Consider the following 20,240-nt stretch of genomic DNA (forward strand, 5'->3'; position numbering starts at 1 on the left):
ATGGGCAACAGTGAACCTAGGCTATAGGATTTTGAAGGTGCTGCTGGTATAAAGGTATCGTCTAATGAATCTGGAAACGTAGGACAAGTAGCAGGACTTATGATTGGTGATGAATATTTTCAGTATGTAGCTGAAAAGACAAACTTATACTATGAGCAGAATTCACATTCTTATAACGTATCCCCTAAAACACTAAAGTGGACTAATGTCACTAGCAGGGAAATTAAAAAATATTGCTCTGTGTATATTGATTGGGCAGGTGAAGAAATCATGTCTGGAAGATTACTGGCCAACCGAACCCCTAATAAATAAAACCCATATTTCCGAAAACAATGAGCCGAAATAGATTTCAAGAAATACCCCGCATTTCAACATCTATTCAGGAAGGCCACTAGAAAAATACGCAGTAGTCCTTCAAAAGCTAGTGAAGTTCTGAGAGTTTATTTGAATGCATGCACTCCAGCTTAGAGGTAGTTAGAAAGTGGCCGGGAACAGGGCTGTGCATGGGGTGAAGTGCACCCGGTCCGCAATGTGTTAACCAGTGCCTGGGGGAAATGACTCCTGTGCTGGGGAAAGACTGTCCACATTGGACAACAATTTTCTGCTGGTACAAAGAGTTCCAGAGGAGAAATTTTGGGGGTTGAAAACGATCCTCGTTCTGGGCGACCGTCTGAATCAGTGACTGAGGAAAACATTGAAGCTGTGACGAAAATGTTGCATAAAGAGAGGCGGTTGACATATCGGCAGGTAGAAGAGACCCTCCACATCCCAGCTCCAGCTGTTCATTCAGTTCTACACAACCATCTCCATGTTAGAAAGGTTCGTTCCCTTGGGTGCCCCATTCACTTTCAGAGGAACAAAGGGCACATTGAGGGAAATGGTGCCAAAAAATGCTAAAACAGTTTGAAAATGGGACTTCCCGTAACGTCAATGGCATCGTTACAGGTGGTGAAACTTGGCTTTATTATTATGATGTCCCAACAAAATCCCAGAACAAGGTGTGGCTGTTTGAAGATGACGGTATCCCTGTGACTGTGTGAAAGTCAAGGTCAGTGAAGAAAAGGATGATTGAAGTATTCTTCACTAAACGGGGCATGCTGACTCGGGTTGTGCTAGAAACACAAAGGACAGTTACTGCGAAGTGGTACGGTGAGACTTGTCTGCCTCAGGTCATCCAGTCTCTCAAGCAACTCCGTCCAAGGTCACGGCTCAACACTTGGTTCTTGCATCACTACAATGCTCCAGCACATCAACAATGGATTTTCTTTCCAGATCAGGGTTGACTGTGCCTGATCACCCTCCATAAAGTCCTGATCTTGTCCCATGTGATTTCGCACTCTTCCCAGAAGTGAAGATGAAGGTGAAAGGGCGGCGTTTTGCATCCGACGAGGAGCTTCTGGCAGCATGGAATCAAGACTGTGAAAATGTAACTGAAGAAAATTGGCAAAGTTAGTTCAGTGATTGGTTTCGGTGTATGGAGAAGTGTATTGAGTGTGGTGGAAATTATTTTGAAAAGGACTAAAGCATTCACCTACATTGCAAAACTTCTAGTGCCCTTTGTACCATTGTGAGAAGCACCACGGGTCTAGGCGTTGCTTGTGATTAGTAGCACTATATGAGACGCTGTGGGTCTGCGTTGCCTGTGATTAGTACCCATTATGTGAGGAACACCACAGGATATTAAGAGTCCCTGTTAGTATACCTATGTGAGGAACACCATGGGTTTGCGTTGCCTACGAGTGGCGCCATTATGTGAGAAACACCATAGGTCTTCATTACCTGTGTAACGTACAATACTTTTGAGAGTATCATAGCGTTTGGAACACCGTGAGTCTACGCAACTCTTGATTAGTACCATTGACCTGGATTTTGGACCCCTTTGGACAACAAGAATCATCGATTCAGAATTGTGGTTTGTAAGCAGTCCCTTGGTCATTAATACTAATTTTTCAATATAGTTTCTGGGAAAGCGAGGCATTGTGGGTCAGATCTACTGATTGTTTTAAGTTCATAATCATTGTTTGTCATCTTTTTGAATTCAAGCCAGTGGATCGATTTTGGAATTACTTTTAACTTTCAGTAAACTGAGTTGGCTCCGCTGATTGTTTTAAATTCATATTTATCCTTTCATTCTTCATTATCACGTTTTAAATTCTGGTCATTGGATGAATTTTTGACTTTTAAATTGTCATTGCATTTCGTCTCATTTCGTACCATTAGGGGCCGATGACCTAGATGTTACGCCGCATTAAACAACAAGCATCATTACGTCAGTAATAAATTGCCCTCCCCTCCTCTCACAACTTTCTAATTTGCTGCATACAACGTCTACACCACAAAACTATTTCCTGCCTTTCAATAAGCTGTGGATGATGACTATCCAATATGAAGTTAAGATTTGAAGATTTTAAAAGTCTGTGGAGTATTGCATGTGAAAACGAAGGCAAGGTTTCATCACTGTTCACAGGTCTTATGATCTTGCTGATTGTTAGCAGTTTGTTTCTAAAGAAAAACTTGTTAACTTTTTGCTGAACTGCATCCTTTGTAGAAAAATCATATTTATTCAATAATTTCTTTATTCTGCCTTTTTTTTAGGTGGAACAACTGTTCCTTTTGTTTCAAGTTCCTTTCTAGCACAATAAATACTAGTCCTAAAAATGCTGTGAGCTTGCATCTGGGAGATAGTGAGTTCGAACCCCACTGTCGGTAGCCCTGAAGATGGTTTTCCGCGGTTTCCTATTTTCACACCAGGCAAATGCTGGGGCTGTACCTTAATTAAGGTCATGGCCGCTTCCTTCCCATTCCTAGACCTTTCCTTTCCCATCATCGCCATAAGACCTATCTGTGTCAGAACGACGTAAAGCAAAAAAAAAAATTCCTAAAGATGCCAGTAGTCGCGGCCACTAAACTCATCACATTCTCAAGAGTACTACCAGGATTTGCAGTACTAAACTTCTTTAAAATATTAAGAATACACTGTTTTTCTTGATTTCTTAATGCTTTTCCCTTCTTCTGCTTTATGTGGGAAGTACCAAGTTGATCCATCTTCACTTCACTTTGCACAGAATTGTAATAAACAGTTATGTAAATTAAAACGGTTAATTAAATCCTAAACACTAGAACAAAGAGTGACTACCAATTTCATTTAGGTAAACTGACATTCTCATTCCAAGGTGGTGCAGCTCTTTTCTGGTGTACCCCCAATGGAGGTGAGCTAGCTTTACTGTATTATGATTATTTTTAACCTAACTTAATAATGCTGTGTTACTGAACATTAGCAAAAATGAAACTTGTAATAATAAGCAAATTAACTAGCACGGCAAAAACGCCATCACACAGATATAAACTGAGAGCTCTTCCTTCACATAGGATGTGTGTTCGCCAAATTAGCTCGGGGTTCATAGCGCCATGGCTGTACCATGGTTGACACATTTTGCCTCAGTTTCAAACTGTACTTTAAGCATGAGTTTCGATTAATAACTTTTTAAGTGAAAAGTTAAGCTAAACAGAGTGAGATGATGTATAGATTGTAAATAACACTACATGGAAATAACATTACAAAGATAAAGTATTTGTATGCTGCTCCATCTCATTTCTCATGTTGTCTCCCAGGTTATTTGAGGTAAGGTGCAGTATCATTTTAAGATTTTAATCATGTTTTAAAATTTTACCCACCTATCTCATTGTGTACCACTTGAAGTACCACAGTACCACTGGTGGTATGCATACCACCGATTGAAAAACACTGCTCCAAAAAGTATGAAATATTTATATACACCAACATTCTCAGTGAACAGACACACTTCAAATTGTTTGCCTTATACTATCTTAACATCATGGTGAGAATTCAACACTGATGTCGTTAAGCTGACAATGTTATGTATCTAGATTACCGTTAAAGCAGTATTATGTGATCATGTGATAAAAGTGGCTATATTAGTGTTGTAGGGAAAAGTAAATTAGTGAGTTGTTAGTTAAATTGTAATTGTGTTTTCTTATGTTTAGGTGGCATCTTCAAGGAAACCGATGTGGGGAAATGGGTTCATCTGGTTTGTGCTCTGTATGTACCAGGAGTAGCATTTGGTGAAGTGGACAAACTCTCAAGTGTAACACTCTTTGAAATGCCATACAATAAGTGGGGTGCAAAGACCTGTGCACTTTGTGAAGACGAGAGATTTTCTCGAATAGGCGTGTGCATTGGCTGTGATGCAGGGATGTGCCGCACATTTTTTCATGTTACATGGTATGTCATACTGAACATAACAATTAATTTAAATGTGATGGATGCCAAGTTTTATTTTTCTCAGAACATGTGAAAGCATATGAAAATGAGACCTAAGATCTGCATAAAGATATAAATGACAGATTGGCAGATTGTGTTGGTTTTTTTTTTTTTTATATATATTTCTGTACAGGACTTGATTTATCGGTTATTTGGTCCTTTCCATTTGATGTATTGACTCATTAAGCTCCTTTCTCCTTCTGTGTTTGGCCTGTATTCCTGGTCTTTTGCTACCTGTTTGCATCTTTATTTTTTCTCTCTTTCCCTTTCCTGTGTTTATCTGTTTCTTTTCTTTTTTTTCCTCCCTTATCTAACATGTTCCACATCAAGACTGAAAATCTGTTTGGATGGCCCCTCAGTGAATATTGAAATTTTTCCTCCTGATGAGATGAGAAGTACAAACAAGCTCAGTGTGGGCTGAGAAGAAATGAGTTTAGAAGAATTGAAAAGAGAGCCTATCTATTTGAAAATGGCAGTACAGTACATAAAGATATGGAGATTGTCCTGTGTCCTTTGGAGTTTTCATGCTTATCGTTGTCTCCTTTTCTATTGCTCGTTCTTCCCACAGTAAACTGTGGTAGTACAGTAAAACCTCGATGCATCGTTTTTCAAGGGGGAGGGGTAAAATGACGATGGATGCGGGAGATAACTATAAATGCAGGTAACATATAAAATAGAGGGAAAGCAAATTAATAAAATATGGATAAATTAATGAAAAATATGGATACTGTATTTGGGCATTTTCATCATGTAAATATAATTATAATAATAATAATAATAATAATAATAACAATGGTATGTGGCCTCCAAAACCAGGTGCAGATCTTTCGAGTTGTCGCATGATAAACAATCTACACGCTTATGAGAATGTGGCTCTACCTAAGATGAATCTTAATGCGTAAGTCGGCGCACAAACACAGCTCCCGAACAGTCGGAATTAACCAACGAAAGTTAAAATCCTCGACCCCATCGTGACCCCTCGAACTGAAGGCCAACACGTGCTAACCATTTAGCCATAGTGCCGGACATGCTCATACTATACATCATCATCATCATCATCATCGGTGTCTAGTCACCCAGGTGTGGTTAAAACGCCTCCTCCACTGCTTTCTGTCCTTCCACTTTTCCTGCTCCATTACTTCCACCACATCCAATCCAGCGTCTCTAATGTCCTTCCAAATCTGATCCATCCCGTAACTTCTCTTTCCAATTCCCTTCTTGCTACCCGTTCCTTTCCCATTCATTTTACATGTCTGAATCATCTCAGTCTTGCTTTCTGTATGTTCTGTACTAGCGGTTCTATATTTAGCTCTTCTCTGATTTTAATGTTTTGAATTCTACCTCTTCTTGTCTTTTTAACCGATGTTCTTAAAAATTTCATTTCTACTGCTTGGATCTTACTATAATCAGTAATAGGTAACCTTAATATTATTTATTGTATTGTGGTTAAGTGTAAGAGAGGGCCGTGTGCCCTAACTTCGCCACATGAAAGAAGCCATAATAAATAAATAAATAAATATTGTCTCTTACTAGTTACCAGTGTTTCTAGTCCATATGTTACAATTGGTATGAAATACTGTTTATATAATGTTAATTTCATTCTCTTGGGTACTTTGTCATCCCATAAAAGATCCCTGACTTGATGATAAAACGTTGTACCTTTGCTTAGTCTGTTATTAATTCAGGGTTGCTTTCATTACTTCCATTTATAATGCTACCCAGATATGTAAACTGTTCTACATTCTCTAACCGTTTTCCGTCTATGTTCACTTGGCTTTTCTTTTTCCTTTTTCCATAGTGCATGACTACAGTTTTCTTTTTACTAATTGCCATTCCAAACTCCTTCAGATTTTCATTCCAAATGTCCAGTCTCCTTTGTACATCCTTTTTTCCCTTTCCTCAAATCATCACATTATCTGCAAATACGAAACCATTCACTTCATCACTACTGATACTCTGTTTTACACGTTTTATGATTTCATCCACCAATATAATAAACAATAATGATGACAGTGCACTTCCTAGCTTGAGACTTTTCTTTGTATAAATCTTTCAGAGTCACCACTCCCCACTTGTACACTGCTTTTACTCTCATGACACAACATTTCTATATTTTTATTCATGATATTGGTACATTCCCTGTCAGTAGGCATTCCTGTACAAGTTTTCTCTTAACTGTATCATAAGCTTTTTCCAAATCCAAAAATACGAAGATGATTTCCTTGTTCCTTTCTGGATGTTATCCATTAACGTTCGCACTGTAAATATCAAGTCTATTATTGATCTATTCGGTCTAAAGCCATATTGTTCCTCCTCTAACTGTGTTTGTATTATATCCTTCAGTCTTTTGTCTACAACTTTCTCCATTATTTTTAGGCCATGTGATAATAGTGTTATACCTATACAATTTCACATTTCTTCCTATTTCCTCTTTTGAACAATAGAACAATGATTCCTTGTTGCCGATCTTCAGGTATCCCTTCATCCTTCCATATGGCATTGAGGGCTCTGTATAGCCACTGTAGTCCAATGCTTCCTGCTGCCACAATCATATCAGCATTGAATTCGTCTTTACCACTTGCTTTACCTTTGGTCATTGCTTTTACTGCCCTTTCAAGTTCCAACCATGTTATCGGGTTCTCTTCTCCAACTATTATTTCCATTTTCATATCTCCTTCCTCCGAGCAGTCAGCCTTATTATAAAGTTATTCAAAATACTTTGCCATCACCTTCTGAAGACCCCTTTCGTCATGTACTAAGGATCCATCTTCTATCTTTAATGCCTTGTTTTTTTCTTGATTAATTATTTTCAATTTTGTTACTCTGTATAGTAGTTTCTGATTTCCTCGACTATCTTGCTCAGTTTTGTTGGTAAACTCTCCCCAATATTTCTCCTTTTCTTCCTTGATACTCCTCTTTACTTGTAGTTTCAAACTTTTGTATTCCACATGTAACATTTATATCTTATTCTTACCACTGTGATACGTTTTTTACTTTTCCTTATCCATTTCTTTCTTCACCTTCTTCTTTTCTTTTATTTCTTTTTTTTTACTTTATTTTGTCTGTCCACCACCGTGTCTCCTATCCCTTAACCTTTGCTTTTGCTTTCTCACATACCTCAATTGCTGCTTCCACAAAAGTCTGTCTTAAATTGTCCCACTCTCCTTCTCCACGACATATTTCTGTGTTAGGCAACTTCCCTTTTATGCAGTCTTGGGATACCATTCTTTTCTCCTCCTCCTCCAATTCCCAAATCCTCATCTTTGGTTTCTTCATCAGTACAATTTTAGGGATTTTTACTTGTTTTAATTCCACAATTAATAATCTATGATCACCTTCCGTACTTTCACTGGGGATTATCTTCGTATTCATGACGTATCTTCCCCATTCTTGATCTGTTATTATAAAATCCATGAGTGTTCCATACTATCCCAACTATATCGGCTAATCTTATGGCTATTCCTCTTCAAAAACCATGTGTTCTTTATTATTAGGTTACGGTATTTCTGATACAAAAGTACCACAATTTCTCTCCATCATCATTTATATCGCCATACCCCTGTAACACACAAGTATGAAGGGTGAATTTTCCAGTGTTTTAATGGAAATAATTTTTTCATGGCATTTGAAAGTTTATAAACTGTGAATTAAGGTTAACTGTATTCAGTAACGGGCCTTAGAATATTTTGCAACGCGGCAAGAGTTGGTACTTCTGAATTGCGAATTGGCGATTAATTTAAAATGCTAAACATTTTGTAAAATAAAGTGTTGATTAGGTGGAAAACTCACCCTTCATACTTGTGTGCTTAAATTATCAATACGGACAATGAAGCTGATGGATTATAGTATACCCATGTAGGCCCAGAACATTCTCCTATCCCATACTATCAGTTCCCATATGGGCATTCAGATCTCCCATTATCATGATTCCATCTCCAACAATATGTGTTTCCAGTTCATCGAGGAAATCTTCTTTTTCTTCCACGTTACATCCTGTCTGTGAAGCATACACCTGTACTGTCTTTAGTAGTTCCTTGTTTACATGCATGTGTTGTTGTTGTTGTTGTTGTTGTTGTTGTTTGAGTCATCAGTCCAGAGACTGGTTTGATGCAGCGCTCCATGCCACCCTATCCTGTGCTAACCTTTTCATTTCTATGTAAGTATTGCATCCTACATCTGCTCTAATCTGCTTGTCATATTCATACCTTGGTCTACCCCTAGCGCTCTTACCACCTACACTTCCTTCAAAAACCAACTGAACAAGTCCTGGGTGTCTTAAGATGTGCCCTATCATTCTATCTCTTCTTCTCGTCAAATTTAGCCAAATCGATCTCCTCTCACCAATTAGATTCAGTATCTCTTCATTCGTGATTCGATCTATCCATCTCACCTTCAACATTCTTCTGTAACACCACATTTCAAAAGCTTCTATTCTCTTTCTTTCTGAGTTAGTTATCGTCCATGTTTTACTTTCATACAATGCCATGCTCCACACGAAAGTCTTCAAAAACATCTTTCTGATTCCGACATCAATGTTTGAAGTGAGCAAATTTATTTTCTTAAGAAAGCTCTTCCTTGCTAGTGCTAGTCTGCATTTTATGTCCTGCTTACTTCTGCCATCGTTAGTTATTTTACTACCCAAGTAACATTATTCATCTACTTCCTTTAAGACTTCATTTCCTAATCTAATGTTTCCTACATCACCTGCCTTCATTCGGCTGCACTCCATTACTTTTGTTTTGGACTTATTTATTTTCATCTGGTACTCCTTACCCAAGACTTCATCCATACCATTCAGCAACTTCTCGAGATCTTCTGCAGTCTCAGATAAAATAACAATATCATCAGCAAATCTCAAGGTTTTGATTTCCTCTCCTTGGACTGTGATTCCCTTTCCAAATTTCTCTTTGATTTCCTTTACTGCCTGTTCTATGTAAACATTGAAAAGGAGAGGGGACAAACTGCAGCCTTGCCTCACTCCTTTCTGGATTGCTACTTCTTTTTCAAAGCCCTCGATTCTTATCACTGCAGACTGATTTTTATACAGATTGTAGATTATTCTTCGTTCTCGGTATCTGATCCCTATCATCTTCAAAATCATAAATAGTTTGGTCCAATCAATATTATCGAATGCCTTTTCTAGATCGACAAATGCCATGTACGTGGGCTTGTCCTTCTTGATTCGATCCTCTAAGATCAGACGTAAAGTCAGGATTGCTTCACGTGTTCCTACATTTCTTCTGAAGCCAAATTGATCTTCTCCCAACTCAGCTTCAACTTGTTTTTCCATTCTTCTGTAAATAATAGTGTTAAAATTTTGCAGGTATGAGATACTAAACTAATGGTGCGGTAGTTTTCACACCTGTCAGCACCTTCTTTCTTGGGAATAGGTATAACAACATTCTGTCGAAAATCGGATGGGACTTCTCCTGTCTCATACATCTTGCACACTAAATGAAATAACCTTGCCATGCTGGTTTCTCCTAAGGCAGTCAGTAATTCAGTGGGAATGTCATCAATTCCAGGTGCCTTGTTCCTATTTAGGTCACTCACAGCTCTGTCAAACTCTGACCTCAAAATTGGGTCTCCCATTCATCAGCATCAACAGCCTCTTCATGATCCAGAACCAAATTATCTACATCTTTACTTTGATACAACTGTTGGATATGCTCCTGCCATCTTTCTGCTTTGTCTTCTTTCCCTAGAAGTGGCTTTCCATCTGAGCTCTTAATATTCATACACCTAGATTTCCTTTCTCCAAAGGTTTCCTTGATTTTCCTTGCACTTTCTATCCACTTGATTCTTTAATCGCCTGTATTCTTTTCTGCCCTCTTCATTTCTAGCATTCTTGTATTTTCGTCGTTCATCAATCAGGTCTAGTATCTCCTGAGTTATCCACTGATTCTTAGTTGATCTTTTCTTCCTTCCTAACATTTCTTCAGCACTGACTTCATTTTTCATGACTCTCCACTCTTCCTCTACAGTGTTTCCTTCAGCCTTTTCATTTAGTCCTTGTGCAACACGTTCCTTGAAACAATCCCTCACACTCTTTTCTTTCAACTTGTCTAGATCCCATCTTTTTGCATTCTTTCCTTTCTTCAATTTCTTCAACTTCAGATGGCATTTCATGACCAACAAGTTGTGGTCAGAGTTCACGTCTGCTCCTGGGAAAGTTTTGCAATCCAACACCTGGTTTCTGAATCTCTGCCTAATCATAATGAAGTCTATTTGATACGTTCCAGTGTCTCCAGGTCTTGTCCACATATACAGCTGTCGTTTGTGGTGTTTGAACCACGTATTGGCAAGGACTAAATTATGATCAGTGCAGAATTCAACCCGCCGACTTCCTCTTTCGTTCCTTTGTCCCAAACCAAATTCTCCTTCTGTACTACCTTCTCTTCCTTGGCCTACCACTGCATTCCAGTCTCCCATCACAATTAGATTCTCGTCACCTTTTACATATTGTATTAAATCTTCTATCTCCTCATATATTCTTTCTATTTCTTCATCATCCGCTGAACTAGTAGGCGTATAAACCTGCACTATTGTGGTGAGCATTGGTTTTGTGTCTATCTTGACAACAATAATTCTTTACAAGTAACAACTCTCATTATTGTTCCGTATTGAAGATTAGGCAAAGATATCAAGGATAATTTAATAAAAAACCACCTATTCAATACTTTCCACGTTTAATGTGGTTATTATCTACATGATTTTATGTAGACTTATTTGGTCAGGTACATGTTTCACCCATTATTTTGGGCATCTTCAGCCTGTAAACAACCTTTAGGTCAAGGTTTGGGACCTTATTTAACCAATATAAACATACCAATATATACACTATATACAATATATACATTATATACAATATATACAAACATTAATGAACTCTTAAGATGGGTAACATAAGTTAATACAGTTAAGTTTTTTGGTCCTAATCTATCTAATATGAAAAATGTCCCAAACTAAAATGGATCTTCTTTTCGGTAAAGAGGATTACATATCGGGGTTTATGTGACCCCTATATCATATTAAGTTCTTGACGTACCGTGTCTGGTGACAGGATGTGTCGTCAACAATAAGTGGAGATTTGAACTGATTGTTGCTTGTAGGTTGGTCAAGATTGAAAATATAAATTTAAATTAAATGTGTTTTAACTTGGCAGTTCTATTCTGGTTAACTTAAAATGTTCAAAAATAAAAATAAAATGAAACGGATCATAAGTCTTGAGAAAGGGTGATATTAAAACTGGGGCTTATTTGACCCACGATTTTCATTTTCATGTTCTTGACGTAACTAATATTTAAATGTGTTGTCATGCACAAGTGGAGATTTAAAAAGCCGATTGTTGTAGGTAGACTGGTCAAGAACGTTGTGAATGAAACTGTTAGCGTCTTGACTTTGGGTCTCATGTAACGTCAAGGAATTGACAAGAGTACAATATTAAGCTGTTTCATAGTTTTAGGCTGCTGCTTAATTGAGAAGGAACATCCTAGATACTTGATACAGTCTTGTGTGAAAAATTGTTCCCGTTGATGTGTTGCTTGATCTTTGGGAGGGATCTTAAGAATATCTGTAATGAAGTAGAAAAATAATATTGAATTAAAAATTTAGAGCACGCGTTGTGATAAAATGTATTAAATTAACACCTCTTAACTGTAAAATGACTTACTTGTTCAATTAATACTAGATGGACCTGTCTGTTCCGGCAGCGCCTGTCTTATCACCATTTCTACTCCTGGTGTTGTACTGGTGCGGTAATGGAGGGGCGGGGCATGGAGGGAGAGTGGGGGTAGGCTGGTCTATGGGCGTGTGTGCTGTTGCTGGAGGGGAGTTTCTAGAAGCGATATGGGCGGGTTTAACTTTTGGCATGGTGGATGAAGCATTTGAGTGTGGATATTTAAATAATTGAGGGATTTTGTTTTGATCTGAATTCACAATATTAATTAATCTAAGTGTTAATTCGTACAAAGGATTTTTAATTTCATTGACGTCGTTGAGATTTTTATTTTTATTGTAGGTTTGGTCTAAAAAGATGTGTAGATTTTCCAGTTCATTCATTAATTTCCCTTTACCTATGCTTCTAATGATGGTAGGATCTTTCTCTATGGATGTAAAGTGATGGCCCGTTTCTCTCATATGTTGGCTCATCGCTGAGTACTTATTGTGTTTTTGAGCGTTATAATGTTCCAGATATCTCGTGTTAAAATCTTCTTCAGCCCAAACATTTCGCCGAAACTCATCCGGTGAAAATCTTTTAAAACCATGTGCAGAGATCTGTACCCCTTATTTACAATCCAATTTATATGATTACCCCAATGAAGGTCTTTCCTTATATTAACACCTAGATACTTACAATGATCCCCAACAGGAACTTTCACCCCATCAACGCAGTAATTAAAACTGAGAGGACTTTTTCTATTTGTGAAACTCACAACCTGACTTTTAACCCCGTTTATCAACATTCCATTGCCTGCTGTCCATCTCACAACATTATCGAGGTAACGTTGCAGTTGCTCAGAATCTTGTAAATTATTTATTACTCTATACAGAATAACATCATCCGCAAAAAGCCTTACCTCCGATTCCACTCCTTTACTCATATCATTTATATATATAAGAAAACATAAAGGTCCGATAATACTACCTTGAGGAATTCCCCTCTTAATTATTCCAGGGTCAGATAAAGCTTTACATACTCTAATTCTCTGAGATCTATTTTCTAGAAATATAGCAACCCATTCAGTCACTCTTTTGTCTAGTCCAATTGCACTCATTTTTGCCAGTAGTCTCTCATGATCCACCCTATCGAATGCTTTAGACAGGTCAATCACGATACAGTCCATTTGACCTCCAGAATCCAAGATATCTGCTATATCTTGCTGGAATCCTACAAGTCAGTGGAATAACCTTTCCTAAAACTGAATTGCTTTCTATCGAACCAGTTATTAATTTCACAAACATGTCTAATATAATCAGAATGCCTTCCCAAAGCTTACATACAATGCATGTCAAACTTACTGGCCTGTAATTTTCAGCTTCATGTCTATCACCCTTTCCTTTATACACAGGGGCTACTATAGCAACTCTCCATTCATCTGGTATAGCTCGTCCGGCCAAACAATAATCAAATAAGTACTTCAGATATGGTACTATATCCCAACCCATTGTCTTTAGTATATTCCCAGAAATCTGATCAATTCCAGCCACTTTTCTAGTTTTCAACTTTTGTATCTTATTGTAAATGTCATTGTTATCATATGTAAATTTTATTACTTCTTTGGCCTTAGTCTCCTCCTCTATCTCGACATTATCCTTGTAACCAACAATCTTTACATACTGCTGACTGAATACTTCTGCCTTTTGAAGATCCTCACATACACACTCCCCTTGTTCATTAATTAATCCTGGAATGTCCTTCTTGGAACCTGTTTCTGCCTTAAAATACCTATACATACCCTTCCATTTTTCACTAAAATTCGTATGACTGCCAATTATGCTTGCCATCATGTTATCCTTAGCTGCCTTCTTTGCTAGATTCAATTTTCTAGTAAGTTTCTTCAATTTCTCCTTACTTCCACAGCCATTTCTAGCTCTATTTCTTTCCATTCTGCACCTCCTTCTTAGTCTCTTTATTTCTCTATTATAATAAGGTGGATCTTTACCATTACAAACCTGTTTTTACATTCCTCAACAATTTCTTTAAACCCATCCCAGAGTCTGTTTACATTTTTATTTACCGTTTTCCACCGATCATAGTTAGTTTTTAGAAACTGCCTCATGCCTGCTTTATCAGCCATATGGTACTGCCTAATAGTCCTACTTTTAAGACCTTCCTGTCTATAAAATTTTTTTTTACTATGACAAAAACAGCTTCATGATCACTAATACCATCTGTTACTTCAGTTTCCCTATAGAGCTCATCTGGTTTTATCAGCACCACATCCAGGATATTTTTCCCAATGGTTGGTTCCATCACTTTCTGAATCAGCTGTCCTTCCCATATTAACTTATTTGCCATTTGTTGGTCATGCTTCGTGTCGTTCACATTTCCTTCCTAATTGACATCTGGCAAATTCAGATCTCCCGCTACAATCACATTTCTTTCCATGTCGTTTCCCACATAGCCGACTATCCTATCAAATAATTTCGAATCCGCGTCAGTGCTACCCTTTCCCGGTCTGTACACTCCAAATATATCAGGTTGCCTATTATCTTTAGAAATGAGCCTTACACCTAGAATTTCATGTATCTCATCTTTAACTTTTTCGTAGCTTACAAATTCTTCTTTCACCAGAATGAATACTCCCCCTCCCACCATTCCTATCCTATCTCTACGATACACATTCTAGTTTGAAATAATAACATTAAGTTATTTATTAGACCACCTAATCAATACAAAATCGTCTTGGATGATTTACATAAATTTGTTAGCTAATAGTGGGACATGTTTCGCCTTCTCTGAAGGCATCATCAGCCATAGTCTTAACCTTAAATTAAAAATAAGCGTCTAAATAACATGTAGTGATGAAATGAATTTTAAAATCTTGAAGAGATTTGAAGTAAAATAACATTAAAAATAACAATGATGGTTTGAAAATACAATGTGATGAGATACAATAGTGGAAGTATTAACAAAATTAACCTTAGAAGGCTGCTAAAATAAGTACAATGGAATAAAACAACAGATTGTTATACAACAAGTAGTAAGATTGCATAAAAGTAAAGTTGATATAACACACGTAGCAAGAAGTCTACTGTTGCAAATACTTCTTACTCATAATATTACAAGCTATCTTTGTCACCGTCAAGTGATTCCACTTGTATATGCTTTTTCAACTAGAATATCTACAAACTCACAATTTACAACATTTGAACATCACTTCAAATTTTGAGATGGTCCATAGTGATCCTATTTGAAACTGTTCTTCAACTTCTATTCACCAACTTCATATCCTCAACGTGTTCTACAACTTCACCATATGCATCTGACTTTCATCCTTTATCTTCAAGATCATAATGAACTTCGGATCTCTCGACTAACTTTGACTTTTACTCTCTCCTCTTTACTTTGATTACATAAGATTTTTCGCCATCGTCTAATTATAACCGCCATTACTATCAACTTTACTTTTATGCAATCTTACTACTTGTTGTATAACAATCTGTTGTTTTATTCCATTGTACTTATTTTAGCAGCCTTCTAAGGTTAATTTTGTTAATACTTCCACTATTGTATCTCATCACATTGTATTTTCAAACCATCATTGTTATTTTTAATGTTATTTTACTTCAAATCTCTTCAAGATTTTAAAATTCATTTCATCACTACATGTTATTTAGACGCTTATTTTTAATTTAAGGTTAAGACTATGGCTGATGATGCCTTCAGAGAAGGCGAAACATGTCCCACTATTAGCTAACAAATTTATGTAAATCATCCAAGACGATTTTGTATTGATTAGGTGGTCTAATAAATAACTTAATGTTATTATTTCAATCTACATCATCAATACGGACCAAAAATGATATTTATTACATGTAACACATTCTAGTGCCGTGAGAAAATTTCTGCATCCTTTATATAATTTCTCAGCCATGATTCAACTCCTATTACAATATCTGGTAAATATATATGTATTCAATTACTTAATTCTATTCCTTTCTTTACAATACTTCTACAGTTCAACACTAACAATTTTATGTCATCCCTACTTGATTTCCAGTTCCCTGTTCCCTTATCACCGCTCCCTAGGCCACCCTGTTTCCCTGAATGTACCTCCCTATTACCCTTCCAAACAAATTTCTTAACTTATACGTACCACTGCGGTTTAAGTGAAGGCCATCTGAGCTCAGATCCCTATCTCCTACCCACCCATTAGGATCTAGAAATTTCACTCCCATTTTCCCACATACCCACTCCGTAGTCTCATTTAAATCCCCAATCACCCTCCAGTCAGTATCCCTCCTACACAGTATTCCACTAATAACAATCTCTGCTTTCGTAAACTTCACCCGTGCTGCATTTACCAGATCCCACACATCTCGAACTATGTTGGTACTTATATCAGCTTGCCTTACGTTGTTGGTACTAACGTGAAACACTACCACCTTCTCCTTCCCCTCCTCCCTCTCTTCTACTTTCCTCAACATCTGCCTCAACCTAATTCCTAGATAACATTCTACCCTGGTTCCCTTTCCTCCTCACACTTTCCCCACGTGTCTAACGATGGAATCCCCCATGACCAGGGCCTCAACCCTACCCACCTCATTTGATCCCCTCCCTTCCTGGTCAGTCCTATCTTTCCTGATAGCTGCAGAAGCTACTTCCTCCTTTTTCTCCTTCCCATGACCCTGTTCCACCTGTCTTTTCCTATCCTCTACTTTCCCTTTCCTACTTTTCCCTTCCTCCTACTTCCACACATCTCAGCAACAGTTCCCTGTCCCTCATCTTCCCTCTGTTGTTCTACTTGGAGTGACTCATACCGATTTCGCACAGACACCTGTCCTGAACTCTGATCCTGAATAGAGCCCTTAGCCTACAATCTCCTTCCCCTTAGAACATTAGACCACCTGTCTTTTACAACTCCCGCCTTTCCTTTCCCTCCCTCTTGTACACGTACTGTAACCTGTACATTGTTTGAGGGAGTCCTATCTTCCTTCCTGTCTTTTGTGAGAATCCTAATTATCTCCCTCAAACTCTCCAACTCCTCCCTCATACCCCTCATTGCCTTGCCACACCCACAGTTCGTACACTCGCGCTCCTTAGCCATTCTTACAGAAAAAAATGAAAATAAAAATAAAATAACTTATTTGCAAAAAATAAAAGAACGGAGGGATATATTGTCTGGGATAGTACTCCAAGATCACACAACAATACGGTAATTATTATACGACTACACTACAATACTACTTAGTCGTACGCCCGTGTTGTACGTTTTTTTCCGTGGTCCCTCCAAAATCGGAGAATCGAGGTTCCACTGTATTAAACATAACTGAAAGGAATTCAAATCGTCATCTTTCACAGTCAAGAAATTAGTTCCTTCTCTCAAGTGCCTTGTTGAGGCTAAAGCTTCGGATATGATATTCAAGGGGATCTGCATGTACTTTCATCTGGTTATGGATTAGTGAATCAAACACACTCCTTCTGCATCTCTGATGGACAAGCATCCTCCTCCATCTCAGCTTCTTTCTTTTCCAGAAGCCTCCAGTATTGATGTCGTGCAGAATTTGTCTCTATCTTAACAATCCATTCTTCAGGCATCTAGAAGTTTTCCCAGTAGTTTGTCTAGTATTGATGGGATTATGCCTCGGTTCATTAAAGATTTGGTCTCTAAATCGAATTGGGTTAAATGAAGAAGTTATATCATGTTCAAGATCATGCTTTCACGTCTCTGCACAATATTTATAATGCAATTTACCGTTGGTCTTTATAGCTATTGTTGAGGGTGAAGGAGAATTTCCTGTTGTGTATGTTTATCAGGAACTCAAGGGAGACTTCATTAGTTAGTCGGAACATAGAAAAAATGATGAACTCTTCTCAGAAGAACTCTTAAAGTTTCACTTTGCTTTTTCCTGCCTGCTGGCTCTTCAGAAATGTGTGCGCATGCGTTTTGTATTCAGGAATCATTCAAGGCGAATATTTTTGCACTGCAAGATGTGTGGTTAAGGTTATTTTTAATATGTATAACTTTTGCTTTCTCAACGATTCATTTGTTTCTATATTCGTCCCTGTTTTTATCTCCTCGTAAGATGTGTATTGTTTAATGTAACGCCTTGTGTAATATAAATGTCTACATGCTAGCCTATTTCCCACATTTTGGCTGAAGATGATGCCAAACAGCGTCGAAACTAGTTCCAAGTGTAAATATATGTTGTAAATAAACTATAACATTTTTGTATTGAAAAGGTGGACCCTTTTAAGTTTCCTATCTTCCATTCTCAGTTCAATACGGACAAAAATGAAATTCTTAGATTTAAATACTTATTTTCTGTTAGATATTGTTCTCACTGTAGTAGAACAACTGACATCTGCTTAAATGCATTTATTAGTCTGGTTTATGGAGCTCTCAACTTTGTCAAGTTGGAAGTTTCTTTTGACAGCGGTGGAGTTGAGGTATGCCATTTGCCAGAAAGCCTCCAGGAATGGTCAGTTCTGAACAAACCTCAATTTCCTTCATCACATCTAGATGTCCAGAAAAACTTGGTTATGATCAAATCTGCACAGATCCATAAAACACTAGCTTCATTCCATAATGCAGCTATAGATCAAGCAAGGTCTTGTGCAGTCCAATCGAAGGAGGCTTACAGTCATTCTTTCAACCAGTATAGGAACTGTTATGGATAATAAATCTTTCCAGATTGCTGTAGCCTTATACTTGGGTTGCAAAATATGTCAGCAGCACATCTGCATCTGCAGTGCCATTGTGGATCAGCTAGGACACCATGGTTTAAGTTGTCCCGAAAGTTCAGGAAGGTTTTTCCAGACAGTTCTCCTTGAATTATATCATCAAAAGAACCTTGACAACCCCCTGGCTCTCCAGCTATTTTGAAAATTACAGAACCAATCGATCCAATGGATCCTACATCCTTGATGTAAGATGCAGTTTGCAATTATAATGTTGCAGCTACACTGCCAGCTAACCTCTGCCAATGTTAAAGTAACTCAGTCATTAACAGAGACAACCATTCTTTTAAAGCAGAATAAATTTTGATGCATTGTCAACAGATACATTTTTTGTTGTGTTTGCTGTTGCAACGCTTGGGCTTTGGTGTTCCGAACCTTGTCTCTGAAATTGAGAAACAGGACATCATAGATGATTCCCATGGCACTGAATATCTTCAGCAATGCATCAATATTGTTATTCAGAGAGGGAATGCTGCAAGTGCCATGGGGAGGTTTATTTACTTTCCTTCCTTGGAAGGATTATTTTATAATCATTATATTCATCATTGTTTCCTGTATCTACACCAATTAAATATAATACTTTCCATAGATGATGTATAATCCAGTCAGAAGATGTGGGAAAGCACGATTCAGAATGATGTAAAGTGAAAAGAATTAAATGGGAAGAATAACTGAGAGAGATTCGTAAATAATGCCAAAAGGTGAAAAATACTGAATCAGAGCAATGTTATAATCAGTAGACAATTTCAGTAGAGTCCATTTTCATCAGGATTATACTCTTGCAGTTGGTTCTGTCTATAGAGTTTTAATGTGCTTGGTTCTGGAAGAAAAATGGAAAAGTTGTTCTTGTTTAGGTAACATAGACAGGTTCACTTTCCCTTGACGTTTTTGTTGGAACGACTTAAATAGTGTTGCATCCTACTTTTATCAAAATTACTGTAGGATTTCTTTGGGTTTTTTTAATTTCTTTTTTATAGCCCATGCCATTGGAAGAATTTTGCTCACCACAGTGCTTATTCATGAAGTGTGGTAATACCTTTTATACATTTTGTTGCAAAGATTATGACCAGGTAGTTTTTAATTCATTTTCATGTGTTTTGATTTTCAAGACTATTTACTTTCACTGATTTTGGAAAGTATGAGAATTGAGTTTGAAGTACTGGGACTAATGAGAAGAGAGCCCATCTATAAAGACAAGTTCATGTAAAGGTGATTAGATTGTCTCTGTGTGTTTTGAACGAATGTAATGTGGAACATCAACAGTGGAGAAGGAACAGGAATGCGTGGTTTACTTAATGTGCCAATATTTTCCCAAACTTGCTCCAGGAAAATGCTGGAATGATATCTTATGGTCCTAGAATTTCTTTATCAGTTGAAGACCTTAAAATAATGCAGTTTGCTGTGCTATAGAGACTACAATAAGAAATGTAAATGAATACCGTAATTACTGGTATAATTCTCTCACTTTTTCTTGAATATTACTATGGATGCTGAAATTTTGCAACTTACGGTGCTTGCAAAATTTTCAAAAGTGTTAAATATGATTAGAGA

General features: G+C 37.4%; 1 protein-coding gene across 3 annotated transcripts in view; it reads left to right on the top strand.

Moving 5' to 3' along the window:
- LOC136883899 (PHD finger protein 14) overlaps window positions 1-20,240 on the top strand; it is a 319,931-nt gene that overhangs the window by 99,207 nt on the left and 200,484 nt on the right. For all 3 annotated transcript variants that reach the window (XM_067156007.2, XM_067156006.2, XM_067156008.2), the window contains exon 6: window positions 4,006-4,243. In XM_067156007.2, coding sequence (XP_067012108.2) covers window positions 4,006-4,243 — 238 coding nt within the window. The remainder of the gene's footprint in view (window positions 1-4,005; window positions 4,244-20,240) is intronic.

This window comes from Anabrus simplex, chromosome 1 (assembly GCF_040414725.1).
Source record: "Anabrus simplex isolate iqAnaSimp1 chromosome 1, ASM4041472v1, whole genome shotgun sequence".
In the NCBI taxonomy this organism is placed as follows: domain Eukaryota; kingdom Metazoa; phylum Arthropoda; class Insecta; order Orthoptera; family Tettigoniidae; genus Anabrus; species Anabrus simplex.